The following is a 22872-nucleotide window of genomic DNA, read 5'->3' on the forward strand; positions in this document are numbered from 1 at the left end:
AATGTACAGGCGATGTTTACAATTTCTAACCCCAAGGAAAGCATGGGTGTACATTCTAGTGCCTGCAACGGAATTACTGAGAAAATGTGAAATTCGGTTCAAACACTAATGCATGAAATACACACCAACATGTAATACTACCATCATAAATACATTTGAAAGAGAATATAGACACAGGCAACTCTTCTGTATGTGTGGGCTACTCCCATTGGTTACCATATATGTGGTTTACTCAAACCTAATGTGACCCAATTATAAAAATGGACCCAAATAGTAGTCCTCATTAATCCCTAATGGGGTCATAGCATCAAATCAAGATACCTTGAAATGAAAAACAAAAGTAATTTTCACCCCCAGGTCAAGCACCCATTGATAAACCTGTTTAAACAAAAAACCACCAAAGACCTAAAAAGGCTCAAATACTCCCCGCCTAAAAAATGTAACACCCGGAGACACCAATTGAAACTCATCAAACAACTAGCTGAGGACAACAGCCTCACTTTAAAACAAGCAGACAAAGGCGGTGCCCTTGTTTTGATGGATACCACTCTTTTTGATTTGGGTTGTTCTAAACTTTTGGAAGACACTCTGACTTGTACACCACTGGACAGTGACCAAATCCTTGGTATTTCTAATATTATCAAGACTACTGTAGACAAGGCACTGACAATGGATTGGATCTCTGAAAAAACCACAGATTTTTTAATCCAGAAACACCCGGTGACCCAGGCATTTTACGGTCTTCCAAAGATCCATAAAAACCTCAATGATCCACCATTTCACCCCATAGTTGCAGGGACAGATAGCATTTTCCAACCTCTTGCAATTTACATTGACACAGCACTCCAACCATTAGTACAAGCTACAACGACCTACCTCAAGGATACAACCCACTTCCTGAAAATTCTACAGACACTACAACTCACAGAAGACAAATTTGATGCTTTTCACTATGGACGTCAACAGTTTATACACTTCCATCCCTCATTCCGAAGGCATTGAGGCTTTAGAATGGTTCTTACACACAGACAATACCCAAACAATCTTTGCACTGGAATTACTCATCATATTATACAATAACTACTTCAGGTACTACTTCAGGTACAATGGACAATTCTACCTTCAAATCTCTGGAACATCGATGGGGTCCTCAGTGGCCCCATCTTACGCAAACATTTTCATATACCACTACGAAAAAACCTACGTACTGGATAATCCCCTTTGGAAAAACAAGAAAAAATGTTGCCAGAGATATATCGATTATATTTTTGGAATATGAATGGTTAAGGAACCAGAACTTCTCCATTTTTGGAACTTTCTCAACACATGTAATCAAAAAATTGGATTTACCATTGAAATTGGAAAGCCATCCGTCAACTTCTTGGATGTCACGGTAGAGTTAACAGGCACCACTGTGAAGACGAAAATCCAAAGAAAACCTACAGATGTGAATAGTTGTCTCCATCATACAAGTCACCATCCAAAACATTTGAAGGAGAATTTACCGTACAGTCAGCTTTTACGGCGGAAGAGAATTACTTCAGAGACTGACACGCTTCATGAGGAATATAATTCCATGAAGAAGAGGTTCCTGGACAGAGGATTTCCACCTCAAGTAGTGAACAGAGCCATAATACGCACAGAAACCCAAGATAGAAGCACATTAATTGAAGGTAATCCTAAGAAAAATGAGAAGAGTCTGATCCACACACTGAGATACTCAAGCCATAGCTTCCAAATGAAAAGAATTCTACACAAAAATTGGGATCTGATCAGATCAGACAGCATACTCGCAGAATTATTCCCTGATCCGCCAATGATGGCCTACAAAAGGGGTAAGAATCTGAGAGACCAATTGATAAAATCAGAGAGGCCTAAACTATCACTGCAAACAACTTTCAGCAACCCTAAAGCAGGTACCTTCGCTTGTCTACACTGCCAACATTGCAACAACTTCATAAAAGGTGATCACATTAGACATCCCCATAACAGCAAGAAGAGCATGCTAAGAAGTTTTGCAACATGTGACAAAAAAATGTCATATATGCCATACGCTGCCCTTGTGGCAAATATTATGTTGGCAAGACCAACAGAAAAGTCACGGACAGGTGGACAGAACACAAATCCTGCATCAGGACGCAAAACTGTAAATCCCCAGTTTACAGACACTTTCGGGATATAAAACATAACATATCACAAATGGGATTTGTGGTATTGGAGGTCCTACATCCAGTAAGCAGAGGAGGTAACTTACCTAAACTTCTGCCCCAGAGAGAACTCTTTTGGATCAACAAACTGGATGCTATGACCCCATTAGGGATTAATGAGGACTACTATTTGGGACCATTTTTATAATTGGGTCGCATTAGTTTTGAGTAAACCACATACATGGTAACCGATAGGAGTAGCCCACACATACAGAAGAGTTGCCTGTGTCTATATTCTCTTTCAAATGTATTTATGATGGTAGTATTACATGTTGGTGTGTATTCATGCAGTGTTTGGCCTGAATTTCACATTTTCTCAGTAATTCCGTTGCAGGCACTAGAATGTACACCCATGCTTTCTTTGGGTTTAGAAATTGTAAACATCGCCTGTACATTGTGAATAGCCAGACTACATTCAGTGACCCTGATTTGTAATATGTGGAATACGTTGATATATTGTAATATGTTGATTAACTGAATGACAATTCTCAGTGAATAAGCAACAAATTTGTTTCACCATTTCAGTTGGCAATAGGTTCCTTGGTATGTAATTCATACTCTTTTACACTTCTATACATATGCTATCTATATAGCTCTTCTTGCATACACTGCTCATACTCTGAAACTTCTTTTCCATAGACTGCATCATTTGCCCCGCTTCCTCCCACTTACCACCTTCAGCATCCATGCATTTTATGTGAATACCCCACGCATTAAAATGCTATGAGCCTTTACATATCCTTTCTTCAGTAGAACAGACTTCCATTTAGCCCCCTGACACTAGGCTCTGGAATTGATTATAGCCAGGACAGATACGATTTGTTTACATAAACACGTTTTTACTCTCTCTAATTTAATAGCACGCCTCCTAGATTAGATGACACTTGCTTGTCACTATTACTTCTTTAGATCAGGGCCTTGCATTACCATTCCTTTACCAACTATGGTATTTATGCTAGTAGCGTGATCTACATTATCTGACTTATCTAGTTGTTTTTACCTCTTCCACACATGCGCGAGTGACGTCACGGACATGTCCGGAGCCGCCGACGCATGCGCGGATGACGTCATAGCCATTCTACGTATATATATATGGCCGTCGATTGTCAAAGCCATTCAGCAGCAACTTCTGACCACATCTGGATGGTCTACATCGTGCCGGTTGAACTCTCAACAAGTAACTGTTACACCGCCAGAACTTTTTTACAACTGATCTCATTTCAGGTTGGTCTCCCTATTGATATGGGCACTCATTTCTTGCAGATTGGGTGACCATTTGCTTAGAAAGGCTACTACTCGAGGTTACATGCATCCTTACAGCTGCCTCCATTTTGAGCCAGCACCACTGGATATCTACTTTGCTGTTTTCAGCCATTGTTCTCTTCTATGCTTGGGTAAGACCATTACCTGATTTTCTCTCTTATTTCCTTATAATTTTTATACTTTCCATTTTGATATCTCTGAGTTCCAGCCTAATTCCATTGTTTGGAATTTTCCTATTTCCTTCATTTTCAGGTACTACGGGCCCAGGAATTAGCCACTAGTTACCAACTAATGTTGATGTTCATTACTAATCTTTCCTATGAACATATCCATTTTTTTTTTAGGTAAGATCCATACCTATATGGAGCAATCTACAAATGCATACTTTCCTTACATTATGTGTTAGTCACATGGAGAAATCTATAAATGCATACTTTTCCTTACTAAATGTATTAGACACACTGGGTCAAATCTGTAATCATGAATCCAAGCTATAGGAACGGAATGTGATTGTAATTAGTTTGAGCTCTATTGATCTTGAGTAATAATTGGGTTCTGATGTATATAGGTGACAGGATGCCATTTTGGAATTTTGAAAATAATTTGGTTTATTGCAAATCATGTCCTTATTTACCAAAAAAATACATGATTCTAAACATTATTTGTAATTTTCTTTTTTTAGACTTAAATTGTTGAATATGCTACCCCTGATGAAGAGTGTACCTAACTCGAAACGCGTTGGGCCAACTAAGAAACAAAAAAAAGAAAACATTGTTTCTCCTAACACAAATATATAATTGAATTCTTTATGGAAATTACCTGTATATAGGTTTTGAATTGGTAATAACTGCTATAATCCTTTACTTAATTATCTTTTTCTCCATTAGGCTAACTTGGTCTTCCAGAAAGTGTGCAGGGGACGTAGTTATCCACATTGGATTTCTTTTGTTCTTTGTATGTATCTAGCCTAGAAACCAAGGCTGTGGTTTTCTCCCCCGCACCTAAAACAATTTAACAGCAATGTTAATATTCTTTCTAACTGTTAAACTAAAGTATATTTACCTTGGTGTGCAAGTGTGTTCACCCGTGTTGATTAACACCAGAGCTGTAACCATGGGAAGGAGGTTTAGTTATTGTTAATCAACATTTTGTTGTGTTGCGCCTGAACCACCTGCATATCTATTTCATAGGTAAACTATACCATTTCACAAGACCACATGTAGAATTGTAGTTATGTTGCCTGAAACATTCGTATTACAGACCAGTCTAAGTGCTTCTCAAAGGTTGACTGCAGGCAACTCTGGAGAAACCAGATATTAGCATTGAAATCGAAATTCCTTGTTCCAATCCTCCCACACTTGTGCCTAGTTGGCAGACAGCTTATGCTCCGATTGCTTCTCTAAAAGATTGTTCTCTGCCCTAATCAAAAGTAGGCAGTTGGCATCAACACGTAACTATAGTGAACTTGTAGAACACGCTGTTTCTCCAAATACTGGGCAGCTGAGATCTGAAAACACTGTTTCAAAAACATAACAGACAATAATAGGCTTCAATGAGAATGAAAGCAATAACTTCCTAATCTATTTAGCCTTAAAAATGACCTTATGTTGCTATGAAGCCAAAATGGGACAAGATGGCGCTGAATGGGTATAGTTTGGCCAAAAAAGACAGTCTGTTGAAGGGGCGGAATCTGGTGAAGATGCAGAATCTTGCAGAGGTGGGGTAAAGTTTGGGTGGGGTGCATACAATTAGTTGGGCCTAGGGCAACAGAAAGCCTTAATAAGCCACTGCCCATAAGACAATGGTATGTTTGACAGAAGCAGTGGACAGCAGGCATGTGCAACATTACTGAGCATGGGCAAGTAAATGATCTGCATAAAGGAAATGTGTATTCGGACAGGTCCGAAATCTTTAATATTGGAAATTTCATGTGTTCCCTTTCACAACGGCCTGTAAATAGTACACCCAAATTCTTCTAAAACGGTTTTGTAAAATCTACCCTTTAAAAACGAACTATTGGGATAAACACTGCTGCACCCCCAAGGCTCCATGGGAGGGTTTAGTCTCTCTACGGTGCTTTTCAGCCTGGGTATTTCTGCCCCACCGTTTCAAAGTTCACCAGCCACCTACAGTGGAATGAAAATGGCCTATGCTGGCACAGGGAAACCTACATTTAAGAGACACGATAAATAAGAAACAAAAAGCATAAAAAAGCCTCATATTAATTGTTAAGCAGCGGCCTATCCAAATGGAAAATATTTTTGATGGGCAAAGTTGCCTCAAAGTTTCTTTTGCCATTTGCTTTTGACAGCAGGGACTTTTGCGTGCATCGCACTTCTGATGGCAATCGGAATAGCGCCATCATTAGGTTATTTGTGTGAAAACATTTATTAATGATACCCTAAGTGTTCCCCTTCAATCTCATTTTATGGCTGCTGATTCTAGTTTGTTTCAGTAGAAATATGCACGGCTCTCAGAAAAGTCAATTTGGCTCTAGTTGCATTCGTTTACATTTGTAAGCTTTTCCTCATGTCTCAAACCAAGCACATTAGGTCAGGGGTCACCTCTTGTACATGGCCAAGGACTTTCCCAAAGTTCGGGTGGCTTTCATGATCCAACCGCTCTGCCTCGAAAATAAAAGATGGTGGAAACTTCACACCCTCTGTTAAACATAAAATGAGTGGATCTTGCACCCGTGCTGAATACTCACCAGAATTGTTTGTGGCTCGCAGTATGGCTCCCTGAGGGATCAGCAGCAGTTTACCCTTTCCAGAAGGATTCTTGCTGTTGGTTGTGAGGTACAGTTTGGTGCCAGGAGGTAGATTTGCCAGGTTGGCGAGATTTGTGGCTGGCAACTGCAACGTTGCCATCACTATGAGAAAGAGAACAAGAATGCATAAATACTGGAAAGAAATAGCCACCACCCAAGAGATTCATACGAAATACACAAAAGAAGCACATGTGTAGATGAATGTCCCCGTCTCTGCTACATTAACAAGACTAAAGAGTGAGAAATGACCACAAAAAATCAAATCCCATCACCCGGCAGCTATGACGACAGTGGGCACATGACACTTAATGATCATACACTCATATGGTCTTAATGGGATACAATGTATCTATTTGAGACAGACACAGGGAGTGAGAGCGCGGATTGACAGGTGGAATTGTGAGCTTGAGAAATGGGGTGCATCTCCCAACGGCAGGTTTGCAGGTTGTTTTGCATTGTACGGTTTACTACCCCCTTATCCTGACTAATCAACTCACTGCTAAGACCTACTAGTACCGTACACAACATACACAAGTCCCCAACAGATGGCCAGCACAGGCCTAGCCATTAGCTCAACAACACTAATCCGAATCCAAACTAATCTCTCATCTTTAGCCTCATCACACTCTCCCAAATCAGTGGCTAACGAAACACAAAGTTGCTGTGGCGTATCACACCTTGGGTCCTTCAAAATGGATACAATAATCTCAAGTTTCTCCACAAAACCCATACAACACAGATTGTTACACAGGAACCGGTTACTACCAACCTGCACCCATCAACACCAGTAATAACCCCACCCACACCCGTTTAGCTTACAGAACCATGTGCAGCAAGGCCACCAATAGTAGCAGAAGGGTGCTATACAAGACCACTTGCATTGCTCAGACATATGGATCTGCTCCAACTCAATGCTCGTACAACTCTGGAATTCTCTCCCCTCAAAACGAAGAGCTGACCAGTCCATCCATAAATTTAGGAAAGATATGAAGAAATGGTTTATTACCAATGATGCACCCTACTAGTCCCATTAGCCCTCTCTAACCTGAACCTTGTACAGTAGATCTGATCAACCTACACAGACTGTAAATACCTTCTGCACTTTATGACTTTGCCTGCCTTATTTTCACATAGCTTTTCTGCTGTAAATAATTTTAATTACTATTACTTGTAAATGACTTTTTTTTGAATTGCCTACTGTATACTTTGTGTGTAACTATGAAATTGCATATCCTTGTAATGCACCCAGATACCTCAGGGTGTGGTGCGCACTATAAATAAACAAACATATGAACCATTTTTTGCATTTGTATTCTACACAAGTTAGGTGTCATTTCAATTATTATGCATTTCTCTTTTCACAAGGATGCTTACCAATGAAACTTAAACATGGTGGCAACGGATGTGTGAAGGAGGCTGAGGCATGGCATTGTCTGGGAGCACAGAGAAGTATATACGTTCATAAATGGGCATTAAAAGTAATCTTTACTATTAGTCTTCTTACCCAATATGCCCCCGAATATTTGTTGTCCAGTTTTCTTTGCTACTAGCAGGCAAGCTGGAGCTGTGTCCGTACTATGATGACTTGAGAAGAGGGCAGATGGCATGGGCAATGTTGCTGCATATGTAGACCTGCGGGTGGAGGTCAACATATAGAGACCGCACTGCAGCATCCTGTTTCAGCAGGAGACCTGAGATATCTCCCTGTGTAAGGGTGCTTTTCAGAAGTCCAATTGCTCTGTACACAGAGAGGCAGTTCACTGTTCACTCACACACATGCTCTCACCCACTCACACACTCACTCAGGCTCTGACCCCCTTACTAGTCTCCTTATCTATAGATCTCCTGACCCACTCAACTTCTTCCCATGCATGGAACTTCTAGACTTCCCACTGAGACCAGTATTGCCTTATTAGGAGATGTAAACTGTACACAAATATTCACTAACCAACTTGATTTTGCATTCCTACTCTCAAATCGTTACTTGACCACCATTCATAACCAATAGATTGCCTTCACCTAATCTTTCTATAATCCTCGCTCAACTCATTCATTCTTTGCCGAACCCTACTCAATCTTTAATTTCAATTTTAATGTTGCAGTCTCCTCTCCACTCACCCTATTATACCGTTATCTAAACGTTAGCTCAAAGCTGATGCCATTGATCCCTGAGAGCCACGCCTCTCAAGGCCATAGAATTCTGTGTTAGGAATCTCATTGTTCATATAAGCCAACAAAAGTATCTTGCTATTTTAATAAAAACTCAAGATACATAAAAACACAGAGGTTTGTGTGCTTGGGGGCCACGTTTTTGGGACAGGATTACTTTGCCAGTTTCCATATCAATGTTCTGCACAGCTGAATGGAAATAAGTGCTGACTCTGCATTTGCTTCCCGAATTGCTTATTGGATTTGTTCTCTTGCTTTAAAAAAAATCTCTTTAACTTCTATGATGATGCCCTTTCTTTTCGGTCTACAGCCTGGGTTGAAGTCAAGGCCAGCCACTTCGCCTACCCTATCTCCCCTCCACGTTTCCAAGCCCACAAACTCTCCCCTACTCTGCAGGCCATGCTGTCCCTCACCTGTCCATACCAGCTCCTCCCCTCTGTCTGTTAATGTTGAGTCAGAGACACCCTAATCGCCCTCATTGTTCACTTAATTGCTCTTTTTATGTATAACATGCTTAATGCCAGCGAGTGGTTTTAAGCACGGGATCGGGATTCGAACATGTGCTGCGCTGCGTTGTCTTGCTTCCAAGATGAACGCATTGCCGATGAGCTATCCTTTCTCCCTCATTTCTCCCAACACTTATGCTTTTCTCTGCTGACCCTCTTTCTCGCCTGCTTCATGTGTTGAACCCCATTCTCCAACAAGCAAACACATTCAGTACTCCACCTGATCCTTCTGCTGCTCAAACAATTCAGCCTCTCACCCCATACCTGTTCCTAACTCTTAACTCTTTCTCCTCCCCCTTGAAAGAGGATCTTCCAAACGACCTTAAAAATTGACAAAGCTGTATGTATGTTCAAAAAGCCCTTTGACAACCCTAATAGTCAGAACAACTATTGTTGTATCTCATGCTACTCCAAAGTCTTTCAAAGTGTAGCCTAACTGGATCACCATGTACAATGCCCAGTAATTTGGATTCCTTAGCCTCCACTCAACATAATTGACAATAACCTATGTTTCTAACTTTATTTTTCTTTAAACAAAAAAAAGGTATTTATTAATCAATGGTCTTGACAAATAGAATTTGATACCCGCTCCCCACAACATATACATTGCTTTATCAGATGGCATGTCATATTCACATTCTTAACACAATTCAATTTATAGAGATGTTTCGTCGTCGGAGAACATTTCACATAAATACATCCTGAACGTGGCCCAAATGTCTTTTGGGGTGGCTAGTTTTACATACCGTCAGTGTGTACTGTTCCTCGCATTCATTGACGTATGCTAGTTCCCGAAGGAAGTAATCTATTTGTGGCACAGTGTTATGCGCACCTGGTATCCACGGGGACGCCACCCAGCCCTGGTTGGATGATTTGCACTCTCGAACCTTCTCTCGGTCCTTTGGTAATGCCTCTGGTTAAAGATGGGTCTGCAATATAGGAGAGCCGGATTCAATATCAGATTGTCTTTATGTTTTCTTACCTCCCTTGGCCACAACTCCTTCCTCCCGCTTGGGCCTTCTCCTCACCTTAATTTTGTAAAAAGTGGATTCTCCGTCCTGCTCCTCGTGGCAAGGGCGCGTAGATGTGGGGGCGAGCAGCGACCAAGTTACTTCACTGGTGCAAGCCCCCCTGTGGGAATCCAGAACTGCTGCGACTCCGTGGTCAGTTTGAAGATGAGCATGGGCCAGTAAGCGAAAGCGCGGTGCGATGCTGTCCGGTGAGTAATGCGCGATGCGCGGTGCTGTTTCGCCTTTTATATTGCTAACCTGTGTCTTTCCTCTCCTTGCAGGTTGCGATGTTCCTCGTCAAGCGCCGTAATGTTCCAGCAATGATACTAATCAGGGGATGACTACCCGAGTAAGAATTGTGTGGCTTTCTTCATTTGGGAGGAAACGTGAGTAAACACTAATACTGTCTTTCTTTCTTCTCTTTCCAGGTTATGGTATTCTAGGATGTATGCGGTGCCGGATGATGGAGTTCGTACCTTCAGGTGAGTGGAACTGAAGTCAGCGATGGATTGAAGACAGGATACTGTTCCAGGTAAGTTTCGTAGTGTTCTTTCTCTCTCTGCAGGTCCTTGGTTTCAGGTAAGCTGGCATCAAAGAACTGGACACGGTGAGCGTTACGCTGCCCACAGCAGAATAACACAAAGCATGTTCTGCTGTTTGGGTGTGGTTTAAATAGTCTCGGGTAAGGTAGTCCAGGTAAAATAGTTCCAGGCCTGCCACACCCAAAGTAGTCCAGGTAAAGTAGTCCCAGGCCTGCCACACCCAAAAGACTAGACCACATAGCTCAGTTCCTTGTAACTGAGCTATGTGTGTGCCTCCATGTTGGCTGAACCCCCTCCTCCCCCCCAAGTTAAATAGTCCCAAGTAAATAGTCCCATTCTAATGTTGATCTTCATGATGGTTATGAGCCTGGCGCCAAAGGCAGGACTGACTCCAAGAGAGTCTTGGATGAGGTTTTAAGGCCTTTGACCTGGCCCTAACTGGAAGGCTGACTTGCCAGTGAGGGCCAGGTGCAAGGGTCAAGACACGCGGAAGAGCTTTTCCAGTTCTGTAGTATACACTTCTTAGCTTTTACGCATGATACGTTAAACAGTCTCCTGATGGTTTCTGTGGTCTTGCCAGTGTGCCCAAATAGGTATTTTTTGAGGGGTCAGGGAAGCTGGTATTTGAGTTATCTCTTCAATAATCTCTGCTACCTCTTTCCAGAACCCAGCCACCACCGAACACACCCAATACATGTGATATGATCCAGCTTGAGGCGTTTCTAAGAGGGATGGAAGGGTACGCACAAAACCCCAAATAGGGTATTTTTAAAAGGATTCCCGAGGCAATGCCAAGATGAAGAGTGCGTATCAAACTCCAAAACTGGGTAAATAGTGAGATGAGATACTTTAACTAAAGAAAGTAAAGAAAGGCGTATGCAAAAAAATTAAAATGCACATGTGTATGGGGATAAATATGTCAGTGTAAAACTTTCATTTTGTTTAGACAAAGAGATAAAATGATAGAAATAATCTAGGTGATTATCAGATTTTAAAATCAATCAGAGAAGGATAAAAATGAAAGCAAAATAATAAATAAGAGATTCTTGGAATGTCGATAATAAAACAGAATTGATAGAAATTCATCAACAAAGGAATAAAGAGAACATTATCGCATTGAATTTTAAAATTGGCTACAAAATAGTTTTTTCTGGTAATGGGCAGCGATTGATGGTGCTTCCCCAAATAAGGAATTGTAGTATATTTGATTAAATAAGTAGAAGAATAAAAGATCTGGTAAGTATTGACAGTGAAAAACGACTTGTCATCGTGGGGGACACTCCCCTTCTATATCCATGCAGGTCATTGCCAAGATACACACCTAAGATTAGAAAGTACCACGCTGAGTGGGTAAAAGGTACGACTAATAAAAACACTTGTACCGTGGCCTCAAGAAGGCTCATTATCAAAAACAATATTGCAACATACGACAACATACTTGCATGCTACATATAAAGGGAAGAAGCTACAGAAAAGGTTAGCTGTTCTAGAATTATGGAAGATGTATCAGAGTAAGAGAGAAGACCAGCCTGAGAAGGAGTGGATGCTTAATCAGCATAAGAGGGAGAATGTAACGCCTTTGGCTCCTTTTCCCCCACTCTGAAAACAAGAGCACAGACACTGAGAAACAGTGGCTAAAAGTATTGGGGATTTATATAGGCAAATGAGAGATAAAGATGGCTACAAAACTAAAGGGAATGCTGAAGGATTTCCATCAAAGGAAGCAGTAGGTAGATCAGATGACGTAATGATGGACAAACAAACACAGGCTAAATCTTGATGATATGGAAAGGGACAACAGTCATACAAGCTGGGGTATAATTATGTCAGACGAAGAAAGGGAGGAAAGCAAAAGAGCACGAGGAGAGGGCGCATATGATTTTTCAAAAGATTCAAGAGTAGAAAAGGGATACATTGGTCAGACTTGGAAGACTCCAAAGAAAAAACACCAGAACCAACACTGATTACTGAAAGCCACAAGCACGCTCACACAGTGCAGAGGATATATCCCTGCCTTATATGTAAGCAGATGAAAGTCACTACCAGGATAGACACGAACGGGTGAGACTAGCCGAACCTGGAAGATGAGAAGTTTAGGTAGCTATGATTGTGGACTAGGATTTACACAATTCCCATTATCAAAGAAAGGGGGAGGACGACCAAATGTAAATGACCTAGTTTGACTTCAGGTGCGGGAAAGTGGATTTATGAGTTAGAAAGAATGACATTGGGAATGGCGTTAGCAATAGGCGACGTAAAATGCCTGCTAGCAGCCATTCTAGGGGAAAGGGCTGATGAAATTTTGAGGCGAGCAGGGTAGGCGAATGTGACAGCACAAAACAAGACAAACGATGGAGTGCTCTTTAATAATTGCTGAGCAGACGTATGGTGGGCGTTCAGAGCACAATACCCCGACACATCAGACATGAGTGCGATTATGACAAGGAAGATGGGTGAGGATGAATATCCTGTTGCCTTTATTCAAGATATTCCTGAATTGTTGGTGTCTTGAAACTAGAGAACCGTGGCATAAAACAGTGGCATTATTTTATCATATTTGTATCAGGGACGGCCAGAGCCAGTGCAGCGGTAGATGAAGAAGCAGGTAGGGATTGAGGCGAAACCATGGCCAGAGATACAATTAACTATCATACATCATTGTCGATTGTTACAGGAGAAGAATAAGAAGAAAGTAGAGGGTAGAAAGCTGGAGTAAGCAAAGTTTTTCTTTTAAAAAAAAAAAAATTATTGGTTTTTTAACAATACAACAATTATCATCATTATTGGACCATTTGAAAATCTTGCATGTCCCCCCCTTCCGCTCCCTCCCCACCCAACTTTCCAAGACCACAATTGCGCTTTATCAATCCCTCACTTTCTGGAAGGCCCTCCTTGGCTGCCGGTGTCGCCAGAGGCGGAAGCTAGTTCGGTTGGATGAAATGGTGACACCGTGAGCGCCACCCATTGTTGTAAGTCCTCACTGATTTCCAGTCTCTGTTCTTTGGGCGTTTTCCCGTGCACCCATTTCTGCTGCTGTCCACTTACGGAGGTCCTCCCACCACGATGTTATGCTGGTGGCCTTGGGAGATTTCCACCCCATAGGGATGTGTCTCTTTGCTAAAATGTACATCAGGTCTTTGAGCCTGTTTAAGTTTTTTTTTTTTTGTTGCTTTTTCTGTATCTGCCCAGGATGCACGATCTTGGTGACTGTACGTCCAAAGTGATGTCCGCGTTGGCGACCCTCGCTGCAATCTGGGACCAGAAGGATTGTATGGTCTGGCATTCCCAAAACATGTGGGTCATCCCCACACGAGGTTCGTTGCATTTGGGGCACTCTATTGTTCTCACTTCCCTTGAATTAGGTGATGACTTCAAGTGTGAGATATGCTCTGTTGGTGATATAAAACTGTATAAACTGCAGTCGGGCGTTTCTGGACACTTTTTTATGATAGTGGGTTATTGATTCCCATTCCTTGTCCTCAAATTGCAGGCCCAGCTCTCGTTCCCATTTCGCTTTACACTTAAGATCTTGCTTGGTTGCGCTGTCTAACAATGATTCGTAGAGTCTCGAGGTTTCGTGTCCGCCCTCGGCAGCGTTTACCATGTTTTCAATGCTATCATGTCCAGTTTCGAGGTTCTCTACCTCGGGCCCTCTATTTGCGAGCTTCCTTGTCACCGCTCCGTGGAGTAGGAACTGCCCCGCTGGTAATCCTGTGGTCTCATGTAGTTCTGTGAATGTTAGAATGTCCTGGCCGTCCACAAGGTCGCTAAGGGTGGCGACCTCGTAGGATTTCCACGTGTTCCTTATTTCTTTCGGGCCCCCTGGTCTGTTCGTCATAATTGCAGCAATCGGTATTTGAGGTGAATAAGGATCAGTTGTCCCCTTGACTTTGCAGGCTCTTTTACAAATCTGGATTCCAAGCTTCATTAGGTAAGGTTTGTGTTGATTCACCCCGTCTGGGGTCCAGAATAGGTCTCCGAGTAGAATGTGGGGGATGGCTGGTTGTAGGAGGCTAGTGTCACTTGTGGTTCTATCCGCCATTCATAGGATTACGTGCTTCAGTTGGCCTGCTAGGTAATATAATTCAAAGTTAGGGATTTTCAGGACGCCTCTGTCATAAGGTCTCTGCAGTACCTCTAGTGCCACTCTGTGTCGCCCTCCTTGCCACAGGAATCGCCTGCATAGTTTATTTAAGTCTTTGAAGAACTGCTGGGGGATGTTATATGGAACGTTGGTGAAGAAGTGTAGGAGGCGGGGCAACGCCACCATCTTAAGAAGGCTGGCTCTCCCTGCGACTGAGAGCGGGAGTCTGCCCCAGAAGTCCATTGACTTTTCTAGGTTGTCTTTGGCTCTCACTGTGTTGAGGGAGTGCTCGGTTTTGGGGTCTCGATGAATGGTTATCCCTAGGTACTTGAAGGAGGTGGTCTTCCGTTTGATGACCATGGCTGGGAGCCTTTTTTCGCTGACTTCGCTTAACGATGCTAGGGGGAAGAGGCAAGACTTGTCGTGGTTAATTTGTATCCCCGTGTATCTGCAAAACCCATCCAATGTCTCCAGTATGTATGTCAGTATATGTTCAGGGTTGTTTAGGTAGAGGAGCGGGTCGTCTGCGTACATGGAGACCAAGTGGGTCACTCCGTCTATCACAATGTCCCAATCCCCGTATTCCTGCCTTAGAAATGCTGCTACAGGTTCTATTGCAATAATGTATAGCATAGGGGAGAGCGGACACCCCTGTTGCGTGCCCCTGAAAAGGCGCCATTTATCCGAATAAGTATTGTTAGTGCGCACCCTGGCCGTGGGATCAGTGTATATGAGTTTATTCCACTTTAGGAAGGCTGGTCCTATTCCCATCTTGGCCATGGTGGCATGTAGCCACTTCCATTGGACTGAATCAAATGCCTTAGTGGCGTCTAGGGATGCCCCTGCACATTGTCTGGGCATGCTATTAGTGCTATATATAACGTGGTGTAGTTTACGCAGGTTTTCTGTGATGGTTCGCCCGGGTACATACCCAGTTTGGTCTTGGTGGATTAGTAGTCGGACCACTTTACGCAGCCATCTCGCTAATAGCGCTGTCAGGATCTTGTTATCTGTGTTGAGCATAGATAGGGGCCTGTAAGAGGCACTCTCTCCGCTGTCCTTTCCTGGTTTCAGTAAGGGAATAATTACGGCTTCCCTCATGGTGTCTGGGAGGGAGCCTATTTCGTATGCTTTGTTGAACACTTGGGCCAGGAGTGGGGCCAGCGTTTCCTCATACGTTTTGTAGAACTCCCCTGGGAGCCCGTCTGTTCCTGGGGCCTTGCCGGATGGTATGGATCTAATGGTGGCCATGACCTCCTCAGGGGTGATGGGCTCGTCTAAAGCCTCCGCTAATTGCGCATATAGTTTGGGTAGCTTGATGATGTCCAAGACATCCTCTATTTCAATGTCTGTGCATGAAGGGGGTTTGGTGTACAGAGCTTGGTAAAACCCGGTGAACGCTAAGTTTATTCCGGCCTACATGTGTGCCAGTATGCCATCCGGGTTACAGACTTGACAAATGGGTGTGTGTCCTGGGGGTTTCCCTCTTGTAAAGCCAGGCTAGAAGCTTCCCAGGCTTGTCCCCAAGGGCATGACTTCGCTCGATGTGTTTTGAGTAGCTGAGTTTCCCAAGTTTTTCCCAGTGCCCCAGGCAATCTTGTTTAAGCTCTATCATTCTTTGAATGTGGGTGGGGTCTGCGGGGGCCTTGGCTTCTAATGCTTTTAGCTCGTCTTCGTTGCATGTAAGTGTGGTGAGTATGGACTTCTGGGCTCCTCCTACAGCTGCGATCATCTCACCCCTCATGACCACTTTATACGCCTCCCATACCGTGCTAATGTGTTGCACGCTATTCATATTTAATTGCCAGTAGTCTACCATGCTTTTTCTAATCTGTTCTGAGAAGACCTTGTCTAGCAGGGCTTCTGATCTGAGCCTCCAGGTGGGGGCTGGGGGTCTGGGTGCAAACACTGTCCACGTGGTCATCAATGGGGAGTGGTCTCTTGGTGCCCTACGGGCGGGTTTGCTATGCCCTAATTCCTTGTGGGGGCAGAAGATGTTACGTTGGCCGCTGTCGTGTAGGTTGCGGTCTCTGTTCAGTGTAGCTCTTATTAGGATCAAACTTGCTGTTTCTGGATGTGAGTTAAGTTTCCATCTATGTTCCTTCCCGGGTGTGCGTGTACATTTTGATTTTGGATAGTCGCTCAGGTTGCAGCTTGCCGCAGCTTGCGGTCTCTCCTTTCGAGATCTGGGAGCTGCCGTCCATCCATCCATTCTGTAGCTTCTGCAGGGGTGTCGAACAGATGTGCCTTGTTGTCGTGTAGCACCTTCAGCCTTGCTGGATATAGGAGCATGTAGCGCAGGCCCGCTTTATTCAGTCTTGCTTTTGTGTGGATGAATTGGGCTCTTCTCATCTGGACCTGAAACATGTAGTCAGGGTATATGGCTATCTTTGCTGCATCACTCTGTATACAGCCACCCGACCTTGAAAAGGCGAAGATTGTTTCTCTGTCCCTATAGTTGAGCACCTTAGCAATTACTGGCCTGGGTGGCGTCCTCGGGGGTGGTCTTTTGGTGAGCGAGCAGTGCACTCTTTCAATGATGAAGTCTTGTGTTAAGTTTCCCAGCCCCGATCTCTTCCAGTAAGAGGTTCTCTATGTAGTTTGTGGGGTCGTTTCCTTCAATGCCCTCCGGCAGGCTGATAATTCTGATGTTATTCCGTCGAGCCCGCCCTACGGCCTCATCAGCCCTGTCTTCTAGGTTTTTTACTTTTTGTGCCAGTGCAACAACGTCCTTCAGGAGCTGGGCTTTGGTCTCAGTGTTTTCCCAGACCTGGGTCTCAAGTGCCTCCGTTCTGCCTGCTATGGAGCGGACATCTTGGCTTAATAAGTTCAGATCGATTGCCACAGCGTTGATTTTGCTTTCCATAGTCATTTGGAGGGTCTTGATGGCTTCTAACAGCTGCGAGTTAGCTGGTTCTGCTGGCGTTTCAGGGGGTTCGGTCCGGGTTGTCGTGAGGCCGGTGGGGCTGATGTCTGGTCCTGCCGCTCCTCCGGCCGTATAGGTGTCCATTGTGGTCTGCCTCTGCTTACTTCTTGCGCCTTTCACAGACATTACCCTGTGGTCTGGGGGCCTGCCGGTTCTCGGGGCAGTTCATGTAGCGGAGAGACGGGGCAGGCTAGACAGGGCTGCTCTGTGGCCGCACACGCTGTTTGTGTCTCCCCCCACTATATTGGTGGTATCTGGGTTGTTGTGCAGCCCCTAGGTAGTCCCCTGGGTGCGGTGGAGTAGGCCCCAGAGCTTGTTCTGCTGCTTGTATGGGGGCCCGCCCCTAGATGTTGAAGGTAATGGGGAGTCCAGGGGGGATGCCCAATGGTGTCTGGTCGGTGCAGGCTATCCACCTCTGCTACTGGGAGTCCCGCCCCTCCGCTGGTCTGGTGCGATCTCTGTTGCAAACTGCCTCAGCCAGGTCGCTCAGACCAGTGGCGGTGGGGCACGGCCAGCAGCTGGGGTCTGTGGTACTTGGGTCCAGGCCGCGATCCAGGCCTGGCTATACTTATCCTGGCCGGGCCTGGGGGAGGGGGGGGTGGGGGGAGATTGGCTGAATGCACTCGTCCGCGGTCCGGCGGGCGTGTCCTGCCTCGCGCGGTCCCCTCCACCCACCAAATCCTAACCTTGTGCTACTGGGCGGTCCCGTGCCCGGCTCTCTTGTGTGGTTATGCCTGATCCTATTGGGCCGTTCCGCGTGCAGGGCTCCGACAACGCTCTCGGCCAGGCTCCCCAGGGACAGTCTTCATGCAGGGGAACGGGGGAGACAATCCCCCCCCCCCGTCGTCCAGCGTCTACGGGCTCCGCTCACGTGGCTACGGCGCGGTGCCTCTCGCCTGTGCTCTGGGTCCTCCTACGAGTCGCCCCAGTGCTAGGAGTCAGCAGGATGTTGCGATCCCGGCCCGAAGGGTCTGGGCTCTGCCTTCTATTCTGTGTCGGCTTTGTAAACGGCCGGCGCCTTTTTTTCGCTGCGGACCGTCTCCTGCTCTCCTCGGTGCCCTGCCACAGGGAATGGTCACAGCGGTCTGAGACTTCAGATGGGACTGCCTGTCATGACCAGGTGCGACTGTGGAGGCTTTCAGCTGCTTGGTCGCACAGGAAATGTAGGGAATCAGCAGGATTCTGGTCGCATTTTATGGAGCTCCCTGAAAGGCGTCTTGCTTACATGGCGGTTAGCCACGCCCCCTGGAGTAAGCGAAGTTAGTTCCGAAAAAATTTACAAAATTAGCCATAGAGGGAGCGGTATTGACAAGAGGTGAAGGCACAATAAGAGGTACAGCCAACACAGTCAAGCAATGTAGTATATCCTATAGATCAATGGGGATACAATTTTTGGTCACAGTGTAGAGGGAAGGGATCTGGGGAGGACTAGGTGGTTTTCAAAACCCTCAAGGGGGAGGATTTAATAACGGACAGCCGCAGCACTACTGGAATTGTGGAAGGATGGGACACATAGCCCGAACATGTAGAAGTAGAGGGGGCATGCAGCAAAACTGGCAAGCTTCAAGAGGGGGTTGGGGGGCTATGTTCCACATTACAATACAGAACCACAAGAGTATTATGCCCAAGATCTCACGCAGAATCAGAGACGTGCGCTGCAAATACAGCAAATACTGCAAGCTCCATTGCAATCGCAAAAAACTACAAGGGCAACCACTGCAAGTGTCTATGCACACAGAACAAGTACAGACCTAGCAAGCACAGACACAAAAGGCCATGATGCCACAATGGAACACAAATGTTGGAATCTCACAAACACCCACACCTAGAATAGGCAGCGTGACTGTGGTAGGAAGGGATCCTTTTACGGGCACAGGGATTAATTTAAATCTACAATAGGAAAGCCCACAGAGCGACCTGATGTTTTCAATACTAATCGGTGACACCAGACCCCTTAGAGGAACCAAGGGGTCAAGGTAACGACAGAAGACAAGACATTCTTGTTTCTTGTAGACACTGGGGCGACTCGCGACAGTGTTCAAGAGGGAAAGTACCCAATGTCTGGCATTGCCATGAATGTGCAGGGATTCTCTGGGGTTAAGAGCTTAGTTCCTTTTACTGATGAATTACCAATCTCCATTGGAGAATATGACGTGTTTATGTCACTATTGTATTCTCAGCAGACACCAGTTAATATATTAGGACTTGACTTGATGATAAAACTGAAAATGACTATATCTTTTATTGACTAAGGAATAGAGTGTTCCACTACAGGGATACATTATATGAATGTAAAAGACACTTTATATTCACATTTGCAGGCCAAAAGGTATTGCGAGGAGTGCTCTAGGACCCAGAAGGGAGTAGTTTCTTACCTGTAACTCCATTTCTACAGCGTTGCTATCTTTCATGAGCCACCTAGGAATTGTTAGTGGAAGGTGCCCTAGCTGCCACCAGTATGCGCTGGCAGTCCTGCGGGATGCTTAGGTGGCCGAATTCGGCGTGATCAGGAGCCACACTGTTAGCTTGAGGGAGCCTGGGTTGTGATGTAGAATTGCACCATTCTGCGATCGGAGTGAGACCCCAAATGCATTGGATTGTCCGCCGATAGTTGAAAGAGGTCAGAGAACCAGGTTTGTCTGGGCTGTACGGTGCCACCAGAAGTATCTTGCAATGATATCTGCGGATCATCTGGATTGTTATGTTATGTTAGGCGTACTTATTGAGCGCACGTTCACCATAGGCATCCAGGTGCTGGAGAAGAGAGAGGAACAGTGTGCACACTGCTACAGGGTTAGAACAAATGAGTTTTAAGAGCCTTTCTGAAGGCAAGATGGTTTTTCAAATTTTTTAGATGAAGCGGCAGACCATTCCAAAGTCGGGGTGCCTGTAACAGAGAAGGCTCGCCCACCACAATGTGAACGGCGAAAGGCAGGAACAACTAATATGCCAGTTGTGTTATGATTAAACTACGATTTGTCCCAAGTATACACAGGGAAGAAACATAAGACCACTTACCTGGGCTTGAGATATGAAAGAGACTGGAGTCGGAAGTAGCCTGGTGTTCCTGAGAGCTCCGTGTAGTCCCTTGAAGAGAGTAGGAATTCCCCTGAGTACCCCTCAACGGGCCGGCTCTAGACTTGCCCATCAAGAAGTTCTGAGGGAAACCCTCGTAGGGAATAAAACCCTTGGATGAGCCGCTAGTGTACGTTGCCTTCCTGAGTTGACCAGGCGTGGAAGGCTGGTCTACTTATTCTTCGGGCTGGTTTAAAGATTTGGCCTCAGAACTGAACTGTATCAAGTAGATAAGAAGACAAATAAAGTTAATCCTGTTAAGCCTGCCGGAGTAGAAAGAATCCTAAGCTAAGACTCTTGGGTCTTACCATGCGTGAGCATGAAGAATGCTGAGTGATAAGGAATCTCCCTTGGGTTTGGCAGAAGGTAAAATTGTACTGAAGAAACAAGAAAGAGAGGATGAGTAGTAGAAAATTAGACTCAACTTTAAGATGGGGGTATTAGCATAGGCCAAGGGGAAAGCCTAGCCTTTTACTTTCAAGCCTTTTTGAGCCAGCCTGGAAGGATGAGAAGATTTGCCTGGGAAGTTCCAGAGAAGAGATCTAGCTGCAAAGAAAGATTCTCCGTAAATAGCAGGTCTCCGACAACCGTGAGATTGCTGAGAAGAATAGATAGTTGACAGTTACCTAGAGGTTCCCTGGAGGGGAGCGAAAACTGTGCTTTCAAAGCAAGGGGCTTACTCATGTACAGATTTGGCTTCGGGAATGAACAGGAAAGGTACCCAGCTGATTCCTAAGAAGTAAGAAAGGAACTTGTGAGTAAGGCGCAAGAAATGAATAGAGGGATGTTTCGCAGTCCTAACAGAACGAATTTACGAAGCGTCTGCTGGCTCCTACGAGAGTAGCAACGCGTCTTCCTCCTGGAGTTGCCAGGCAATAAGAGAGTAAACAGGAAGTGATGCCAGAGGTTTGCAAAGCTTCCTGGGAACGAACCACTATCCTGTGTAGTATGATCGGGTTAGGTGCCGAGGCGGCGGCCATCTTGGAATCGGGAACAACTAGGCTACACCGTAGGTTATTTCTAAGTGCTGAAGCGATGGTCATGTTGGAAGTAGGCCGAAATGTAAAATTCGTATTGGTGATCATCACAAGTTGAAGCTGACCGCAGAGACTGCGATGGAACATAGTGTAGTAACTTATTACACAGATTTCCAGCCCTTGGGACTGGAAGGCACGATGAGCCAAGCAAATTTTTTTAAAAACAATGCGCTGAGCAACCGGCAGCCAATGAAAGGTCTGCAACACCGGGGAGATGTGGGCACCATAAGGGGAGCCAGTGGAAACCCAAGCAGCCATATTCTGTAACTGTTGCAGCCACTGAATGAGTCCCTTAGGTTGGGATAAATAAATAAATGGAGTTACAATAGTCTAAACGACTAAGCACAAGAGCGGCAAAAACACGCGCATGAAGATGAGTGGGAACAAAGGGGAGAACCTTCCTAAGAATACACAGGTGAAAATGACCTGCTTTACATACAGCAGCAACCCGGGGCTCCATGGATAGAGTGGCCGAGATTATTAACCCCAAATTCCTAACCTTATTAGAGGCGATCCGAATGGGACCCAAAGAAGAAGGCCAAAAGGAGGACACCCAAAGTGAAGGATCAGGGGGGCGGATCCCACCACCAACACCTCAGTCTTATCCCCATTCAACTTCAGCCAATTGCGGTTCATCCAATCTCCGACGGCAGTCTGACATCTCCTCAAGCACGACGACATCTCAGCCTGATCGATATCCAGTCGGATCAGGATCTGAGTGTCATCGGCCTATGAGTAACATCTGACGCTGAAGGAGCGGATGAGACACACAAGAGGCCAGCTGTAGATATTGAAGAGAATGGGGGGCAGGGCAGAACCTTGAGGGACACCACAAAGAAGAGAGAACATAGTGGAGAGAAATGGGGGAAGTGAAAGAGTCTGAGTTCTGCCGGCCAAGAAGGAGGCAAACCAGGCGTGAACCTGGCCTGAGATTCCGACTTCGGCCAGGCAGTCAAGCAGGATGGGGTGATCGACAGTGTCGAATGCCGCTGACAGGTCTAATAAAATCAGGACACCCACCTCACCTGTTTCAACCAGCCTGGTCATATCGTCCAGAACTGAGACCAGGGCGCTCTCGGTCCCCCGACCTGGCCCGAACCCGGATTGGGCAGGATCGAAAAGCCCAGTAGACTCCATAAAAGATGACAGCAGAGGAGAAAACAGGGACTCGAGGCATTTCATAAGAAACGGCAGAAGTGAAATAGGCCGGTAGTTGGAGGACACCGAAGGATCAAGTGAGGGTTCTTTTAGCAATGGGATAACTGTGGCGGCTTTAAGTTCAG

The 22872-nt window shown here is 45.1% G+C and overlaps 1 protein-coding gene across 4 annotated transcripts in view; it reads right to left on the reverse strand.

The window, feature by feature from the left end:
- Positions 1–22872, reverse strand: part of YEATS2 (YEATS domain containing 2) — a 1971885-nt gene that overhangs the window by 1011841 nt on the left and 937172 nt on the right. For all 4 annotated transcript variants that reach the window (XM_069617830.1, XM_069617832.1, XM_069617831.1 and 1 more), the window contains one exon: positions 6181–6342. In XM_069617830.1, coding sequence (XP_069473931.1) covers positions 6181–6342 — 162 coding nt within the window. The remainder of the gene's footprint in view (positions 1–6180; positions 6343–22872) is intronic.

The sequence above is a fragment of the Ambystoma mexicanum genome, chromosome 10, assembly GCF_040938575.1.
Source record: "Ambystoma mexicanum isolate Mex_15411 chromosome 10, UKY_AmexF1_1, whole genome shotgun sequence".
NCBI lineage: Eukaryota > Metazoa > Chordata > Amphibia > Caudata > Ambystomatidae > Ambystoma > Ambystoma mexicanum.